The sequence below is a fragment of the Dendropsophus ebraccatus genome, chromosome 9 (assembly GCF_027789765.1).
Source record: "Dendropsophus ebraccatus isolate aDenEbr1 chromosome 9, aDenEbr1.pat, whole genome shotgun sequence".
Classification (NCBI taxonomy): Eukaryota; Metazoa; Chordata; class Amphibia; order Anura; family Hylidae; genus Dendropsophus; species Dendropsophus ebraccatus.
Window position 1 is genome coordinate 68,414,772 of NC_091462.1, and position 19,655 is coordinate 68,434,426.

Sequence of the window (19,655 nt, forward strand, 5' to 3'; positions counted from 1 at the left end):
TCAAATTGCTCATCCTACCCCAAGATGAATTCTTTGAGGGGTGTACTTTCCAAAATGGGGTGACTTATGGTTTTTTTTCTCTCTGCTGACACTACAGGGGCACTGCAAATGCACCTTGTGCTCGGAAACATTCTTCAGCAAAATCTGCAATGGAAAAGCTAATTGGCGCTCCTTCCGTTCTGAGCCCCGCTGTGTGCCCATGCAGTGGTTTACGCCCACATATGGGGTACCGTAGTACTCAAGAGAACAGGTGTTACAAATTTTGGGGTGCTTTTTCTCTTATGTTCCTTTTGAAAATGAGAAACTTTAATCTAAATGTATATATTATTGGAAAATTTTAATTTTTCATTTTTTTACAGCCTAATGGTGAAAACTTTCCTCCAGCCCCTGTAGGGTTAAAATGCTCATTATACCCCTAGATTAATTCTTTAAGGTGTCTAGTTTCCAAAATGGGGTCACTTATGGGGGTTTCCAGTATACAAACCTCCTAAATCAACTTAAAATAAGGACTGGTCCCTAAAAAAATCAGTTTTGGAAACTTTCACGAAAATGTGGTAATTTGCTGATACATTTCTAACCCCCGTAACACCCTAAAAAAGTAAAATATGTTTATGAAATGAAGCCAGAATAAAGAGGACATATTGGTAATGTGACTTAGTAACTAATTTATGTAATACAACTTTCTTTTTTTAGAAGCAGAGAATTTCAAAGTTCATAAAATGCAAATTTTTTTCAATTTTTCATGATATTTTGATGTTTTTCACAAAAAACACACAAAGTAGTGACCAAATTTTGCCACTAATATAAAGTGCCATATGTGACGAAAAAACAATCTCAGAATCGCTAGCATACGTTAAAGCATCACTGAGCTATACGCGCATAAAGTGAGACAGGTCAGATTTTGAAAAATGAGCCTGGTCTTTTAGGTGCAAATAGGCTTGGTCTTGAAGGGGTTAAAGCGACTCTGTACAATCTGACCCCCCCAAACCACTTGCACCTTCGGATAGCTGCTTTTAATCCAAGATCTGTCCTGCGGTCCGTTCGGCAGGTGATGCAGTTATTGTCCTAATAAAACTTTTAAACTTGCAGCCCGTGACAAATGGGAGTATCTGCGCCCTAACTTTGCACCACCCCTCCGTCCCTCCTCCCCACCCTCTTCATCATTAGGAATGCCACTAGAACATTTTCTCCATGTTGAACATTGCCCAGTTGCCTTAACGATCCAGCCCATGTTCGTAATGATGAGAAGGGTGGGGAGGAGGGACGGAGGGGTCGTGCAAAGTTAGGGCACAGATACTCCAGTTTGCATGGGCTGCAAGTTTAAAAGTAGTTTTTTTAGAACAATAACTGCATTACCTGCTGATCGGACCACAGGACAGATCTTGGATTAAACGCAGCTATCCAAAGGTACAAGTGGTTTGGGGGCGTCAGATTGTGGGTACAAAGTCGCTTTAAGAGACTCCTCTGTCCTCAATAGCTCCTGTTTGACACCTGTCCACAAGCTCAAACAATCACACTCCAAAGACAAAAGAGCTGTAAAAATACACCAGAAACAAAATTGGTATAAAGAAATGAACTGTGGGAGCCATAATAAGAAAATGGAAGACATAAAAGACCAATGATAATCTCCCTCAATCTGGGGCTCCATGCAAGATCTCATCCTGTAGGCTCAAAACGATCATAAGAACGGTGAGCAAAAATCCCAGAACCACCTAGTGAATAACCTGCAGGGGGCTGGGACTAACGTAAAAAAGGCTACCATCAGTAACATACTATGCCACCAGCGACTGAGATCAGGGGGTGGCATTATCATGTATTGTGATATTTTGAGTGCAAACATCCTTCCATCAGCAAGGGCATTAATGATGAAACATGACTGGGTCTTTCAGTATGACAATGAATCCAAGCACATCGCCAGTGCAACAAAGTAGGGTCTTCGAAGCATTTCGAGGTCCTGGAGTAGCCTAGCCAGTCTCCAGATCTCACCCCTATAGAAAACCTTTTAAGGGAGTTGAAAGTCTGTGTTGCCCAGCGACAGCCCCATAAAATCACTGCTATAGAGGAGACCTGCATTGAGGAAGGGGCCAACATACCAGCAACAGTGTGTGCTAACCGTGTGAAGAAAACGTTTGACCCCTGTCATTGCCAACAAAGGATATAGAAAAAAGTATTGAGATAAACTTTTGTAATTGACCAGATACTTATTTGCCACCATAATTAAAAAAAAAAAAAATCTCTCCAAATCAGACGTGATTTGTTTTCTCATTTTGTTTCTCATAGGTCTTCCTATAATAAGTCAGATAACTTGCACAATTGGTGGCTGACTAAATACTTTCTCCTCCACTTGACCTGAAAGGACAACACTTTGCCTGAGTGTTGTGAGAATTATTTTGAATTCTGGGAATTCTTCCCAGAATGCAACGTCTTAATGATGGAATTGTCTTAAGGACAATTAGTATCCCTTTGACCCACTATGAGGAATTTATAAATTCTGGTGGCAAGGGGTTATAAAAATTCAGATATGGGTCATATCCATATGAGCAGATGGGACAGATTTGGGGGGAGCGGAACAAATTTGTTTTTTAGGAGGGTATGATTCATAGAATGGGTAGTTTTTTTCACTTATTCTATTTTCATGCCTTCTTTAAGAGGCACTGGCCACTTTAAGATTGAAAATTGGAAAGTCATTTACAATGTAGCTAATTAGATTTAGTATTGAGCTCTTGTATCGTAAAAGGACACCTCACCCCATCCTGTCTGTGCAGCTCGGACTTAGGGTCTCTTTACATGGCCCAATATGGTTTCCCGCTTTTAGGTTCATCTCTGACACTTTTTCACGGGCAAAGTATTGGCCAAAGGAGTGCTTCTAGCAACGCTCCTCGTTAATAACCATGTAAAAAGGGCTTAAGATTTCGTCCATAAGATGGCTGTTCTTAGAGAGCATGTGACATACATGTCACTATGCGTATTTTGTAGGAATATACTTCTCTGAAGCAGTAATAATATTAAAGTGGCCAACCCCTTTAAGTACAGGTTTAGGGGAATTGAAAAAACAGCAAAGTACTGAGTGCATCGCTGTTTATGTAACTTACGGAAATAAACATAACTGCAGTTTTTGCGACTATTTTGAATGTCAATGGGATTTATAGGGAATATAAAGGTATACAACAAAGAAGGCAAGTTGCAGGTGGTTGAGAGCATGTTTGTAACTGCTTAGAACTTTTGCTGTCTGAGAAATTTAGGAATTTTGGTAGCAAGGGTTTAGAGGAAATTGTCTAGTCGGCCACATAAACCTAACATATATGGATCCTATCCATATGAAATGATGGGATAGAGTTGGGGTGGGGAACAAATCAGTAGTGGATTATAATAGGGGCGTTTTGGGCGGCAGCCCGGGGCCCTGAGCTCCTGGGGGGCCCATGACGACCCAAAAAGACTTATACTTTCAGTGGTGTACGGTCTCCTGGCTACACTTTCGCCATGATTTGCAAAAAATCACTTTTTTTTAATGGCAAATTTGCACAAATCAGTCTTATACTATGAACGCCAGGCTAGTGCTGCCATAGTTACAGTGGCATGGGGGGGCCCAGCCTTGGTGAACAGCCCGGGGCCTATGGTAAAGTAAATCCGCCCCTGGAACAAATGTATCCTTAAATTACAAAAGGACTCTCTAATGCATGTATTGTACATTTATTAGATGTTATTACACTTCAGGCTAAGTTCACACACCATAAAGTAATAGTAAAATATGTCCATAATTTTGAGGTAAAAATATTTGCACTCATGTGAAGTCAATGTGAAATTGAACAGCAGTTCACACACTCTATAGAAAAACATTCATTATTGATTACAACAGTCTAAATAATAAATATGTTAATTATAAAAAAAACATATTAATTGTCATATATTATACGCCCACAGTACTTATGTACTATAGGCGTATCGTGGTAAATACTTGTAATCAAAGTATTTTAGGAGTGTTACCTTTATTGGCCAACAAAAAATTGTTAGAGCTGTGAGCTTTCGAGATTCACAAGATCCCTTCGTCAGACAAGTTCACAACTTGTCTGACGAAGGGATCTTGTGAATCCCGAAAGCTCACAGCTCTAACAATTTTTTGTTGGCCAATAAAGGTATCACTCCTAAAATACTTTCATTACAAGTATTTACCATGATATGGATTTTTCTGGCTAACACGGTACCATACTATACATCTTTTTCGTACTATAGGTGTATAATATATAGTGTTTTGCAATTTTCTTAACTGAACCTCAGTTTTAATAAAATCTTTCATTTAATTAATATGTAAACTAGGCGATTTGGTGCACTACTTGTGGACCAGACCACTCTTCCTCTGGAGTATTCATCCTACGCTCTGCAGAGATGAATGCCAGAGTGATGTCATTGTAGATCAGAGCCTCAATATTCACAAGGAGGCAGCCGGGGGTCAAATCGATGCACTGAGAGTGGTATTAATAACCCCCATTGCACCAAGCCGCAAGTTAGCATACTGCTTTATCAGAAGATTGAATCAAAATAGCACTAAAAATATTTTTTTTTCTCAGCGTCCTGTGTGCTATGGACACATAAAAGTAGGTTAGAGTCTTGTTAGTTTCCCTTTAATTTTTTTTTAATTCACTGTCAAATGGGTTTATTACTATATGTGGGTACTTTAGGTTTAGATGGGGGGGAAGATATATATGTTTGTATATGTCTATATCTGTGTATTTTGTAGAATATTCTAGTTTGTTTAGTAAAGTTCTATTTCTACATAGTGAGATGTGTTTTCTTTATATAAGGTAAAGAGGGGTGACCATTAAAGGTTGTATGTATGTATGTGTATATACACTCACCGGCCACTTTATTAGGTACACCATGCTACTAACGGGTTGGACCCCCTTTTGCCTTCAGAGCTGCCTCAATTCTTCATGGCATAGATACAACAAGGTGCTGGAAGCATTCCTCAGAGATTTTGGTCCATATTGACATGATGGCATCATACAGTTGCCGCAGATTTGTCGGCTGCACATCCATGATGCGAATCTTCCGTTCCACCACATCCCAAAGATGCTCTATTGGATTGAGATCTGGTGACTGTGGAGGCCATTGGAGTACAGTGAACTCATTGTCATGTTCAAGAAACCAGTCTGAGATGATTCTAGCTTTATGACATGGCGCATTATCCTGCTGAAAGTAGTCATCAGATTTTGGGTACATTGTGGTCATAAAGGGATGGACATGGTCAGCAACAATACTCAGGTAGGCTGTGGCATTGCAACGATGCTCAATTGGTACCAAGGGGCCCAAAGAGTGCCAAGAAAATATTCCCCACACCATGACACCACCACCACCAGCCTGAACCGTTGATACAAGGCAGGATAGATCCATGCTTTCATGTTGTTGACGCCAAATTCTGAACCTACCATCCGAATGTCGCAGCAGAAATCGAGACTCATCAGACCAGGCAATGTTTTTCCAATCTTCTACTGTCCAATTTCGATGAACTTGTGCAAATTGTAGCCTCAGTTTCCTGTTCTTAGCTGAAAGGAGTGGCACCCGGTGTGGTCTTCTGCTGCTGTAGCCCATCTGCCTCAAAGTTCGAGGTACTGTGCGTTCAGAGATGCTCTTCTGCCTATCTTGGTTGTAACGGTTGGCTATTTGAGTCACTGTTGCCTTTCTATCAGCTCGAACCAGTCTGCCCATTCTCCTCTGACCTCTGGCATCAACAAGGCATTTCCACCCACAGAACTGCCGCTCACTGGATGTTTTTTTCTTTTTTGGACCATTCTCTGTAAACCCTAGAGATGGTTGTGCGTGAAAATCCCAGTAGATCAGCAGTTTCTGAAATACTCAGACCAGCCCTTCTGGCACCAACAACCATGCCACGTTCAAAGGCCCTCAAATCACCTTTCTTCCCAATACTGATGCTCGGATTGAACTGCAGGAGATTGTCTTGACCATGTCTACATGCCTAAATGCACTGAGTTGCCGCCATGTGATTGGCTGATTAGAAATTAAGTAGTAACGTGCAGTTGGACAGGTGTACCTAATAAAGTGGCCGTTGAGTGTATATATATATATATATATATATATATATATATGTGTGTGTGCGCGCGCAAAGGATGGAAGGATATAATACTATAATACCCACAAAACCCCCGTTACATTGGTAAATCAGCCAGGAGGTGTTAATAGCATAAGGTCCCATATTGTGATTTTGTATAAGTGTTTCGCTTTGCAGTAATATGGGGTCATTCTCTTAGAACTGATCAGGTCCATAACAATGGACAGATAACATTGGTACACCGGTCAGTGTCATGTTATTCAGTGCGTTTACTGCTGTGACAGTTCACGATGGGTGATGCTGTAATTTGTTGAGCATTATACGAAACAAAATCTGTGACACAGAACTTTTGTTTTTGTTTTGGATTGTATTCTGAATTTTGCCACCTTGACTGAATTTGTGTTACACCGTGAGCTGAGATAAGTGGGAAGGCAGGGTAGTGGTGTCGTGCTATAATGTACACCAAGGCTTTGAAGCTCGGACTTGTAATGCAACTGTAGTTGAGGCGTAAAATGAAATCAATCAAAAATAGAAGAACTAAGTATTTCTTTGATAGTTGTTAGATCTCTAACGTTTGTCCAATTCCTTTGCAACATTGCCTGTTTACAGGATTTATGGCAAACAACTCGCTGGGTGATCAAGTGACTTATTGGTGTGTCTGCAGCATCCTCGTCTGTGTCCTATGAGGTTGGTACAGCTGGTCTGGGAAAGGTGTTCTGGTACAAAAGGACATTTTTCAAGCAGCAAAGGCCAAGAAGAGAAGCAGGTATTGAGATGGCAGCAGCCCTAGTGAGTATAGAATTTTTAACACACCTAGCAAAACTCAGCAGTTTCAATCCTGTACCACCCACCACTTACAGGTCAGTGAAAACTCGCATAGGCAGGGGGACAGTTTTGAATAAAGCAACCAAGTGGCTCCACGTGCTTGCTAAATTGATTTATGTGTATAAGCATATGCTGTAGAAGCCAGAATACAAGATAGTAGTATCTCATCAATCTCCAAATTCTAATTGCCAGTGCTGTTTTCATAATGTGGAACCAACATAAAACTGATGAAGATTGTCATATTGACGTCCTGGAATCTCAGATTTTGATGTATTGGTGTGTATGGGTGTGTACATTAGATATGTGGGTGGGAGTATAGTTAGTTGATGGAAATTATTATTTTTATATGTGACTTGTATAACTGTTTAGAGTAGGTTGGGTGTGTAATAAATATTTGCTCATTGTTAACATGGTTTTGTCTCAGTGAATGCAAGTACAGGCATTGTAGTTATTGTATAGGAATAAGGAAAACGTTAGGTAGTGTTAAGGGACAGGTCAATACCCTACAGTCAAGTGTACATGTGGTAAGACTGTGGTATTATAATACTGACTGTTAACGGTTGGATTAAACGTTAATGGTTAATATTAAACTTTGTAATTGGGTTTATTAGCCAAAAAAGGCATTTTTATAATGAAAAAGCAGTTTGAAGCTCTCCTCCCTGTCTTCATGGTTGTTTATGGAGAGGGGAGAGATGAGGCACCAAAACAGGACAACTAAGAGTTAATTTACCGGCTGCTATCTCCTCTGACAGTCAGCACTGACCTCTCTAACCTCTGAATACCTCTTTCACACTGTGTAATCCTTTGCACTCTGCTCTCTGCTGGCGACTAATCTCCCTCCTCCCCCTTCCCCTCTCCATAGCACAGTTGTTGTGTGAACATACCCTAAGAATATCTTCTCATTGGTCCACATTTACTAATGTGTATCCGCCAGAATTTTCGCTAAAAAAGGGGCGCACCACTTAGGCTATATTGACACAATGTCAAAAATAGAGAAAAGGCGGACGCTTTTGCAATTTAACGTCCAATTTAACGTTCAATGCAATGCATTGAAGTCAATGGAAAGACGGACGTCCAATGAACACAAGGGGGAGATTTATCAAAGGGTATACAATTTAGACTGGTGCAAACTGCCCACAACAACCAATCACAGCTCCTCTTTTCTTTCACCAGAGATGAAAACTGAGCTGTGATTGGTTGCTGTGGGTAGTTTGCACCAGTCTAAATTTTACACCCTTTGATAAATCTCCCCCATTGTATTGAATAGCAAACATTATCACCACAGACGTGAAAATAATGATCATGACAATTATTTTTGAAAGTCTTTTGCAAACAGCGGAGTTTTTTATTACTTGTTCACACACAGTTTTTCTTTTGTCACCGTTCTTTCTCCATTTTTACTATTAAACTCAATGGACTTCAATTAAGACACACCCAAAGGGAAATTAGTAACCCCAAACTAGAATAATGTACCAACAGCCGTTATTGCACTTAAAGCAACTCTCTACCCACAATCTGACCCCCCCAAACCGCATGTACCTTCAGATAGCTGCTTTTAAACCAAGATTTGTCCTGTGGTTCGTTCGGCAGGTGATGCAGTTATTGTCATAAAAAAACAACTTTTAAACTGGCAGCCCCATGCCCTTTGGCCGTGGCTGAATTTGTGTATGCATTAGGCTGGCACAACCTCTCTGTCCCTCCTCCCTACCCTCTTCACCATTTTTCCTATTCCTCTGCAGTGAAAACTACAAAAGCCCTTAACGATCCAGCCCATGTGCCGGGCTGACACAGCTGATGAATAGGAGGCAATCTGCCTGGAGTATTCCTAATGATGAGGAGGGTGGGGAGGAGGGAGAGAGAGGTTATGCCAGCCTAATGCATACACAATGTAAGCCACGGCCAAAGGGCATGGGGCTGCCAGTTTAAAAGTAGTTTTTTTTATTACATTAACTGCATCACCTGCCGAACGGACCCCAGGACAGATCTTGGATTAAAAGCAGCTATCTGAAGGTACAAGCGGTTTGGGTAGGGGGTCAGATTGTGGGTACAGAGTCACTTTAAGGAAGGCTAGACAGCTAAATGACGTCCGTTATTTTAGACTCAAAATGATGGACATCATTTTAAAAGAAGCTGAAAAAACCTGTGAACATAGCTTTAGACACTTTTGCAACTGGTACGAAAAAAGGCGTGGTTTATACAAAATGGGATGTCGTCCTTATTTGCATCGAAAAATGCATATGGATCTGGGTGAATATTCTGGTGGACTTCAAGCCAAGTAAAAACTGGTGTAAACTTTGCACCAAAAAAACTAGACAGGCTTTAGGTGTGACAGATTTATTAAAAAGCCTGATAAATCTGGCACATTGAAAGATTTCACATAGACAGTTTTAGTAAATGTGGGCCATTGTTCTCTTTGACAGAAGTATTCTATTTATCTCCTCCTCTTGCTTTCAAAAAAATTTAAAAAGAAAACAAGGTAAATAGTTTTTTCTATGTTACTCAAACAACCACCACAACTATCAATAATAGTTAATGGCTCCTTACCCAGTCCCACAATCTCTTCACTGGCTAGCCATTGCTTGAAGATCCGGTATGAAATATTTAACAGTGACATATAAAGCTAAAGCCTTTATATACCAAGATGTCCCCAAATATCTGATCCTCATAAAACATCTGGCCTCTTGCAGCTGTCTTAAAGATTTCTCCTGTGCATCCACTATACTTGCTACAGAACTGTCCTACTTTGAAACCTTCCAAAGCAACCCAAAAATTTACCTATTTGGAATATCCTGATTTTACTACAATGCCATATGAGCAACTTCTACCGCTATTAACTGTTTTCATTCCCCACCCCTTGTAGATTGTAGGCAGAATCCTCTTTCCCTCTGCACTACTGTACACTGACATTCATTTATGCAATTGAAATTTTTTGGCCTACGTTATGTACTTAAACCTCTTGAACAGCACCTTTAAATAAACTCAGCTTCAAAAATAAATAATAAGTGATGAAAAGCTAAAGATTTATGATTTCTTTATAAATAAATAAGACTATGGGATAAAAATTCTGCATAGAATAGTAATCGTTTACCCCCAAAGCAGTGATCGCCTTAGTTTACTGCTTTATGAGGAGGACATAAAGCCTGTCTGTGCATTTTAACCTTTTTTTTATTTTTTGGTTTTGAACAAGAAACAGAGGGGTGGCATATAAATAAAACAGTAATTTCCACCACCAAGTCCCAGTCAGCTACTACTTGAATGTTCTTTGTTTATATTTGTTGCTTTGAATTCATCAGGAGGTGGTTTCTCAAAAGAGCAACAGGATAGCATGAAAATATAATTTAAACTTAAATTATACAGAATTTTAAGAGAAAAATACACACTTGAAATATTAAGTATACAACACAACAGGAACAAGTGCAAATATCTGGAACTTGAGAGCTTAGGTATTATAATAATCCATCTAGGTTCTTTTCAACAGTCTGGTCACCTTTTCCATTTGGTTCATCCAGTGGTTTATAATTATTTTGGTATTCCTGCAGGATTTTAACAACATCATGATGTCCAAAGTGCATAGCTTCATCCATAGGAGTGTTATTCCACCTGTAAAAAAAAAACATTGACCAAGGTTAACTTTAAAGCGTAACTGTCATGTTTTTTTTTTATTGCAGAAATCAGTAGTCTAAGCGATTTTAAGAAACTCTGTAATAGGTTTCATCAGCAAAAAAAGCCTCCTTCTGTACTCAAGAAGCAATCTCCCAGCCTCCCCCCGACTTCTTATCTGTGCATTATCAGGCAAACACGTCTTTATTACAGAGAAGCCAGTGAAGACGGGCTCTGCTCTCTCCATTCTACAGTATCCTTATGGATGGGGGAGGGGCTGAGGGAGATGAGGGAGCAGGAAGAGGTGACATGAAGGTCAGCTGTTTGTAGACTGTCTGGGCACCTAAAACGCTAAATTCAGGTGTCAGAAAGGTCAGTTCTTATCTATGAACTTACTGGGAGAAGATTGCAGGGTGTTGTGCTGTGCAAGACTGCTCCGTGCTCAGTCACTCCTAACAGCCCCTCCCCTCTCCATAGCCACATAATGGACACAGAAATCCTGCTGCTTCTGCAGTGAGGGGGGAGGCTGGGAGATTGCTTTTTCAGTCCAGAAGGAAACTCTTTTAGTACATAAAACCTAATACAGAGTTTCTTAAAATCGCTTGTACTGTTGATATTTAATGTTTTCAGAAAAATGACCCTGAAATGACAGTTACGCTTTAAATCCTCTTTTGCAAGTGGCCATGGAAACAGTATATGGCAGACAAAGAGCAAAAGGGAGCAGTATATACGTGAGAGAGGAAGCAGTATATGGGGGAGGGGTATGAAGAGGAGTTTTTTTGGTCTGATCTGGTGTCTGTATTCCAAGGTTATACGTCATCAGTTGTACATAGTATAGGTGATACTAGACTGGAGTTCCTTTTTCCCCAAGGTGAACAGTGCATATGATTACCCATTACTGTCCGGAACTCTGCATTGAACAGAGATCCCATAGAGAATAAGTGGAGCAGAGAGCTGTCATATTTGCTCATTCTCCATTTACAAATGACAAGGGATCTCCATTATCAGGACCGACTCAGACTCCAAATCCTGCTCCTTCATAAATGGCCAGTCAGATACCAAGGGAGTTATTTATCTCACTGACTCAGAAGCTTCTCCCTAATGTCCTACATGATCCTGGCGCGACTTCTGAGGAAATAAGGAAAGATATAAAGCAGCTTCTCCTGTGTGTGCAGTGGATGCAGCCAGTCTCCAGCCTCCATGTCCAGAACAACTCAGAACTAGACTAGATGGAGCAGGAGGTCTTTTCCTGCTGACAATCTTCTATGTTTCTAGCTAAATATTCACCATACACAAAGAAACACTGCTAACAATGGCAGATACCTGTAATATAGAGGGGTGAACCATAATGATATAGAGGGGTAACACATAGAGATATAGAGAGGTCACACATAGGAATATAGAGGGGTCAGCCATAGTGATATAGAAGGGTGACACATAGTGATATAGAGGGGTCAACCATAGTGATATAGAGGAGTCCCACGTAGTGATATAGAGGAGTCAGCCACAGTGATACAGAGGGGCCACAGAGTGATATAGAGGGATCACTGTGGGGGCACGCCATAGCATGCATACACACACACACACACACATCCTGCTGCCGTCATAGCACACACACAGCATGCTGCAGCCATAGCGCTCACACATAGAAGGTAGAGAGGATGGCACTCCAACAGTGGGGTGGTGCACAAGGTGGATAGGTCCAGCAGCAGGTATATAGAAGAGCCCAGCACTCACCAATATATTTGCTTATTTATTAAAGTTCACCAAGCATCAAAAATTACAGGCAGGACACGTTTCGGCCAAACATGAGACTAAGCTGATGAAGGCCATGTTTGGCCGAAACGCGTCCTGCCTGTAATATTGATGCTTGCTGTACTTTAATAAGCAAATCTATCGGTGGGTGCCGGGCTCTTCTATATACCATGGCAAACACACACAGCCTGCTACAGCCATAGCATGCACACACACACACACACACACACACACACAGCTTGTTGCAGCCATAGCAAACACACACAGCCTGCTGCAGCCATAGCACACACACCCACACAAACAGCCTGTTGCAGCCATAGCACACACACCCACACAAACAGCCTGTTGCAGCCATAGCAAAGACACACAGCCTGCTTCAGCCATAGCACACACACCCACACAAACCGCCTGCTGCAGCCATAGCAAACACACACAGCCTGCTGCAGCCATAGCAAACACACACAGCCTGCAGCAGCCATAACTTACACACACAGGCTGCTGCAGCCATAGCAAACACACACAGACTGCTGCAGCCATAGCGTGCGCACACACACACACAGCCTGCTGCAGCCATAGAGTGTGCCCACACACACACACACACACACACACACACACACACACACAACCTGCTGCAGCCATAGCACACACACACACATATACACACACACCAGGGACAGACATAGACTGCAGAGGGCCTGTGTGCAAAAAAACGTGTTTGGGTCCCCATAACCTATTCGTATCGCCATCGCCACCTTTCTGCCTTAAGAGCACACACATATATATACACCTGGGTATCCAGTACAAGAGTCCTGTTTTCTCGGGAGGGCCCTACAGCACAGTACAGATGCCAGGGCCCACTAAAGGACTGTACTGAAACCTGTGCAGGCCCCAGTGTGGGACTGGGGTACCTGTTGCCCACCAATAGAACTGATCATGGGGGGCACCCAAATAAAGAACCCATGAGAAGCGACATGCTGATCTGGTCCCATCTTGTACTGATGTATCTTTGACCATAACTCCCGGAATAACAATAACTAAAACTCTCAGAATGCCTTACACTTATGAATGCTGGGAGTTGTAGTTTCTGACAGGACAACCCCTTGAGTTGTCTACTTATTTGTACTTCAAATTCCAGCACATCCTGAGGGCTGCAGTAAAGGCTGGGGGTTGTAGTGTTTGAAGCTGTTGTACTTGGAGGGTCCTAGGTGCATTATACACTAAATGCATTGTACACTGAATATATAGCTCAGAGTGTGGAAGTGACCACAGAACATTACTAATAGGGGATAGAACAAAGGGGCCCTTAGTCACTGTTGGGGCACAGGAGGATACATGTACTGCCTGACAGACACACTGACAATAATCACTTACTGTCAGAGCTGCTGCTCTTGCTCCACTTCACAGTCCTGTCCCTCACAGCCATAACCCTGCAGGATCCCTCAAGCCCCTGTCACTCTCTCCTCTCCTCACATAAGGTATGCTGGACAGTGGAGTACAGGAGGGAGAGGGGCTGTCAGCAGCAGCGTGTATGAGGAGATAAAAGAGCCACCCCGAGCTAGGCAAAGCATCCAGTGACTAAGTGGGCCCCCACCCCCCCAGGAGCAGGGGGCCTGACTTCCCGGGTGCTGATGCTGGGGGGGCCCTCTACAGACACGTGCCATGCTGAGCTGATACTTTAGAGTCTGAGCCTGGCCCTCTATTGGCCTGGGCCCCTGTGCAGCTGAACAGGCTGCACAAGTGATATGTCCGCCTCTGATACACACATACAGCTTGGTGCAGCCATAGCATACACACACAGCCTGCTGCAGCCATAGCACACACACACACACACACACACAGCCTGCTGCAGCCATAGAACACTGAAGAAAAACACACATTCTCCCAGAGAGAAACCACCACATACAGGACAGAGGTTACTGCTACACTACTTATGTCTTCTCCTCCTCTATATTACACAATATATCTTCACATTACACTGCTTCTCATATACAGTCATCCAGCATCCAGGAACAGACCAACACAGATCTCCCCACACACAATAGACACTTCCAGCTCAGAAAAAAACTGCCAAATAGTGAACGACAACTTTTTTCCTACCCCCCTTATCTAATAGGGCCAGTGTCCTATTAGAATGTTGCTCATAAAATATATTGATGAGCAAAACTTATAAAATTCATATCAAAACTCAATTCTAAATTTTGTAAAGATTTTTTGTAAAGCACATCTGGCACATCTGTTAGTCTTGGTACAAATGTTGTACATGTTAGATACATTGTCACCTACTGTATGTTTTGGTGCTGCTGTTTTGTTTATATTCTTTGTCTCTTACTGCCTCTCTTTCCTTTTCCTTTCTTTTGCCAGCACGGTCCATTCAGTTACCATTATGTGCTCTCTGTTATGCCTTGCTTAAAGGGGTATTCCAGGGAAAATCCATAAATTAGCAATGGAAAGGGTTAACCAAGGTTAACCCTTTCCTAATATACTTACCTGTCCGTTTTTGGCCCCCCAAGGAGATCTCCGGTCCGGTCACGTGATGGTCCGGGCTGCAACTCGCGGATCCTCTTCTTCCGGTTCGGTGACGTCACCATAGCGGGCCGGCGTCGGCTCTCCTATTAGCAACAGAGCACTAAACCCTGACTGGCTTGGTAGCGTGTAGCCAATCAGGGTTCAGTGCTCTGTGTCCCTGCTGTACCAAGTTAGCCGGGTGCTGATGTCCCCGACCCCCCTCCTTCATGTATAATCACCCCGATCTCTCCCCCGGCCCTCTGTATAATTACCCCGATCTCTCCCCCGGCCCCCTGTATAATTACCCCGATCTCTCCCCCGGCCCCCCTCCTTCCTGTGTATACAGTCCTATTCAAAGATCGCTCAGCCCCCGGTGTAACTGCTGCCTGCGCTGGCGCCGATCTCCGCACCTGTACTCAGCTGACAGGCGCTGTGTAAGTGAGTGCAGGAGAGATTTCTTCCTTGCTTCGTACACAGCGCCTGTCAGCTGAGTACAGGTGCGGAGATCGGGGCCAGCGCAGGCAGCAGTTACACCGGGGGCTGAGCGATCTTTGAATAGGACTGTATACACAGGAAGGAGGGGGGCCGGGGGAGAGATCGGGGTAATTATACAGAGGGCCGGGGGAGAGATCGGGGTAATTATACAGAGGGCCGGGGGAGAGATCGGGGTGATAATACATGAAGGAGGGGGGCCGGGGGAGAGATCGGGGTAATTATACAGAGGGCCGGGGGAGAGATCGGGGTGATAATACATGAAGGAGGGGGGCCGGGGACATCAGCACCCGGCTAACTTGGTACAGCAGGGACACAGAGCACTGAACCCTGATTGGCTACACGCTACCAAGCCAGTCAGGGTTTAGTGCTCTGCTGCTAATAGGAGAGCCGACGCCGGCCCGCTATGGTGACGTCACCGAACCGGAAGAAGAGGATCCGCGAGTTGCAGCCCGGACCATCACGTGACCGGACCGGAGATCTCCTTGGGGGGCCAAAAACGGACAGGTAAGTATATTAGGAAAGGGTTAACCTTGGTTAACCCTTTCCATTGCTAATTTATGGATTTTCCCTGGAATACCCCTTTAATTAGTCACTTATTCTTTCACAATGGGGATACTTAACATTACCTCCTTGAACGTTCAAGGATTTAATGTTCCTGAGAAAACATTGCATGTCTTCTACGCAATGCGTCAGATGAGAGCACAAATCCTATGTCTACAGGAAACCCACTTTCGTTCGGATAAGATTCCTGCCTTCAGAAACCGCTACTATCAACCGTGGTTTTACAGCAGAAACCCAGATGGTAAAACTAAAGGGGTAGCTATTTTGATACATAGATCTCTACCATGCCAAATTCTTGAGACAAAGACGAACTCTGAGGCACGATACGTTTTTGTACGTTGATCCATAGCTAACCAAATTTTTACAATTGCAAACGTTTACGCCCCGAATCATGGCCAACTAAAATTTATTGCCAACACCTTAGATGATCTTAATGTCTTCAGACAAGGCCACCTGATTTTATGTGGAGACCTAAATGACCCACTAATGGCACCTGCAGATATGTCCTCAGGCCTGTCTTAGTTTCCTTTCAACAAACGTAATAAAATTAAAAAAAGACATTTACACTATGCAACTTTGTGACGCCTGGCGACTGAGTCACCCGAACACACGTGACTATACCCATTACTCCAACAAGCACCACCGTTATAGTAGGATAGACTGTCTTTCTCCATCATCACTTACTAGATAGAATATGCTCAGTCTCCATTGGTAACATACTCCTTTCTGATCACGCACTAGTCCACTGCAAACTCTCTTTACCTCAGACTCTAGTGAAAACATACACCTGGAGACTCAATAAGTCTTTATTAAATGACTTGCTGTGTCTTAAGCCCCTATTCCACGGGGCGATACTGAGGAGCAAACGGGTGCTGTCAGCTATTACACACGGCAGCAGCGAGTGGGTGAGACGGCAGCAGATAGTTGCACATATACATGAACAATGTCGGCTGATCGTTGCCTTCTAATCTACGGGACGATTATCGTCCGTGACTAAAGATATCGGCCGAATATGGACGATAATTGTTCCGTGGAATAGGTCCTTTACTGACTTGAAAACTGCTGTAGGCCACTTTGCAGTAGATCACAGTTCGAATGACACACTGTTACAATTATGACTCCATATGGTTTTAAACCATAGCTTTATATTGTACCTTTATTTCCGAATATTGTATACGGACTGTGGTAAGATCTTTTCTCTCTGAACATTATTTTTAATCCTCCACTTCATTAGGACCCATTTTTCTCCAATGCTATTTCCCTCTGATTAGTTTGTTTTACATTTGCGATATATGTTTATACCTTTGACATTTGCTAGATAGGCTACCATTCATTTATGTATCATCCTGCTCTCAACACAAGTTATGCTAGATAGTACTGTGCCAAGTGCATAAGAAGAAACTAAAAACTAAAGTATTCCAGTAATATGAAATAGTTAGTTACACAGACAAAAAGCATGATAATATTAACTTCTTTACAGAAACCACTTAATAAAACTCACCTGTCTTTTGGAAAAGGGTTAACTTTGCATGCCTCTAGAAGAAAACGCACAACTTCTACATGCCCTGCATTAAGAAGAAAAAAAAAAAAAAAGAAGAGAAAAATATGAATGTATATATGTACAGTGGTACCTTGAATTATGAGCATAATTCCTTCTGGGACTCTCACCGGGGAGAGAGGGGTTACAGCTATGAGGAGATTACCTCAACAGTCCTGTCCCCTGATACAAGCCAATACTTAGCGATAGCTTGTGCTGGCTATTATAGGCCCCGTTCCCACTGAGCAAAGCTAGCGGAATTCCGCGACGGAATTGTCCGCCGCAGAATGCAGTTAGCCTCCCGCTCATAATGGGAGTCTATGGGAGGCGCGTGCTCCTGCCCTGTCCGCGCTGAAGAATGAACATCATTCTTCAGCGCGGACAGGGCAGGAGAGCGTGTCTCCCATAGACTCCCATTATGAGCGGGAGGCTAACGGCATTCCGCGGCGGACAATTCCGTCGCGGAATTCCGCTAGCTTTGCTCAGTGGGAACGGGGCCATACAGTGTACATGCCGTTGTTACAATTGACAGAGGCATTTAACCCCTCCCGAGCCACGCCATATGCAGCAGGGGTCCACTAATATATGTAGCAGGTCCCTACTGCTAATGACTGCGGACCCCAATTTCCCGTGTGGCAGTCATTTAACCATTGCAGTGAACCAGTACACAAAGCGATCCTCCATCACCACCCCAAAAACCACCCCCCACCCAGATGCAGCAGTCCCTCGCCCCCATGCCCTGCAAGGGACCCACTAGCAGTCCTTCATGTATCCCCCCTCCCGGACCCACCATCCCACCATTGCAGTGCCCACCATCTCCCCCGGGGCCCGCCGTTCCAGTGGCAGTGGATCCGGTACAGGACGGGGGGGACAGTGGGGCTGCTGCACGACTGCAACTCCCAGCATGCCTTCTTGTGTACGAAAACTCCCAGCAAACCTCTTTGTGCACAACAACTCCCGGCATTGCTTCTTGTGCACAAGTAGTTATGTTGGGAGTTGGTGTGCACAAGGAGTTATGTTGGGAGTTGTTGTGCACTAGAAGGTATACTGTAAGTTGCAGTTGTGCAGCAGCAGCCTGCCAACACAACAACAACTCCCATCATACCTCCTTGTGCACAACAACTCCCAGCATACCTTCTTGCACACAACAACTACCTGCATCATATCCGCAGTCTGGGAAGGGGGCATTATATTTGTATTTTTAAGCGTTTTTTCAAACTTTATTAAGTATCAAATTGGTATTGAGTATTAAAATAAAAAAGCAGATATGGGTATGAAACTCAAAATTCTGGTATTGTGACATTCCTACATTGGACAAATCAGAATAGCTGGTGTTCTTCCTCTGGCATTTGGCAACTCCCAGCATGCCTTCTTGTGTACGAAAACTCCCAGCATACCTCCTTGTGCACAACAACTCCCGGCATTGCTTCTTGTGCACAAAGAGTTATGTTGGGAGTTGTTGTGCACAAGGAGTTATGTTGGGAGTTGTTGTGCACTAGAAGGTATGCTGGGAGTTGCAGTTGTGCAGCAGCAGCCCTCCACACCCCATTCTAAACAGGCTTTAAAGGGTTTTTGGGCAAAAAATATTGATGAGCTATCCACAGGACAGGTAATCAGTCACTGATCAGTTGTTCAGGGCCACAATACACAGTAAAAAAAGGAAAAAAAGTTGTTGGCTCTGTATACGGTTTAGTAGCCAAGCCTGCTTACTGCAGCTCAGTTGCCATTCACTTGAACAGGAGCAAAGCTGCAGTTACGCCTCACCACTGCTACAGAGTCAACCAGTCAGATGTTCCTGGCTCTGTTAAACTCTTCAGTGCTTGCACTAGCAGTTATCAACAGAGCTGGTAGGTGTTGGCACCCCAACGGATCACCCCTCCTATACATAGTTCATTAATATATTTTGTCTGAAAAATCCTTTAAGTGTGCCTTTACACAGAGAGTAGTGATGAGCGAGCATGCTCGTCCAAGCTTGGTACTCAATCGAGTATTAGGGTACTCGATGGTACTCGTTACTTGGAAAAGCATCTCGCAATACTCGAGAAAATCTCATCATTCGTTTCCTGTAAGTTTGGGCGCTATTTCTCAGCCAATAAACATGCAGGAGACTCTTTGGTACATCCTGCGATCACGTGGGACTCATACATGTCGATAGCAGCATTTGGTTGGCCAGATCAGATGACCCTGCCATATAAAAAGCGCAGACAGCAGTACTCGCTTCAGACGCATGCTGTGAGAGATTAGGGACAGAGCTGCTGCTTCTCAGGGATAGTGTCAGTGTAGGATTTAGCATTCCAGTAGGCAGGGAATACT

At 43.3% G+C, this 19,655-nt stretch overlaps 1 protein-coding gene across 1 annotated transcript in view; it reads right to left on the bottom strand.

The window, feature by feature from the left end:
* Positions 1-10,036: 10,036 nt before the first annotated feature.
* Positions 10,037-19,655, bottom strand: part of GLS (glutaminase) — a 356,615-nt gene continuing 346,996 nt past the window's right edge. Inside the window, exons 17-18 of the mRNA XM_069983572.1 lie at positions 17,307-17,370; positions 10,037-10,489 (exon numbers count right to left, since the gene is read on the bottom strand). Of these exons, the coding sequence (XP_069839673.1) occupies positions 10,336-10,489; positions 17,307-17,370 (218 nt within the window). The 3' untranslated portion in view covers positions 10,037-10,335. The remainder of the gene's footprint in view (positions 10,490-17,306; positions 17,371-19,655) is intronic.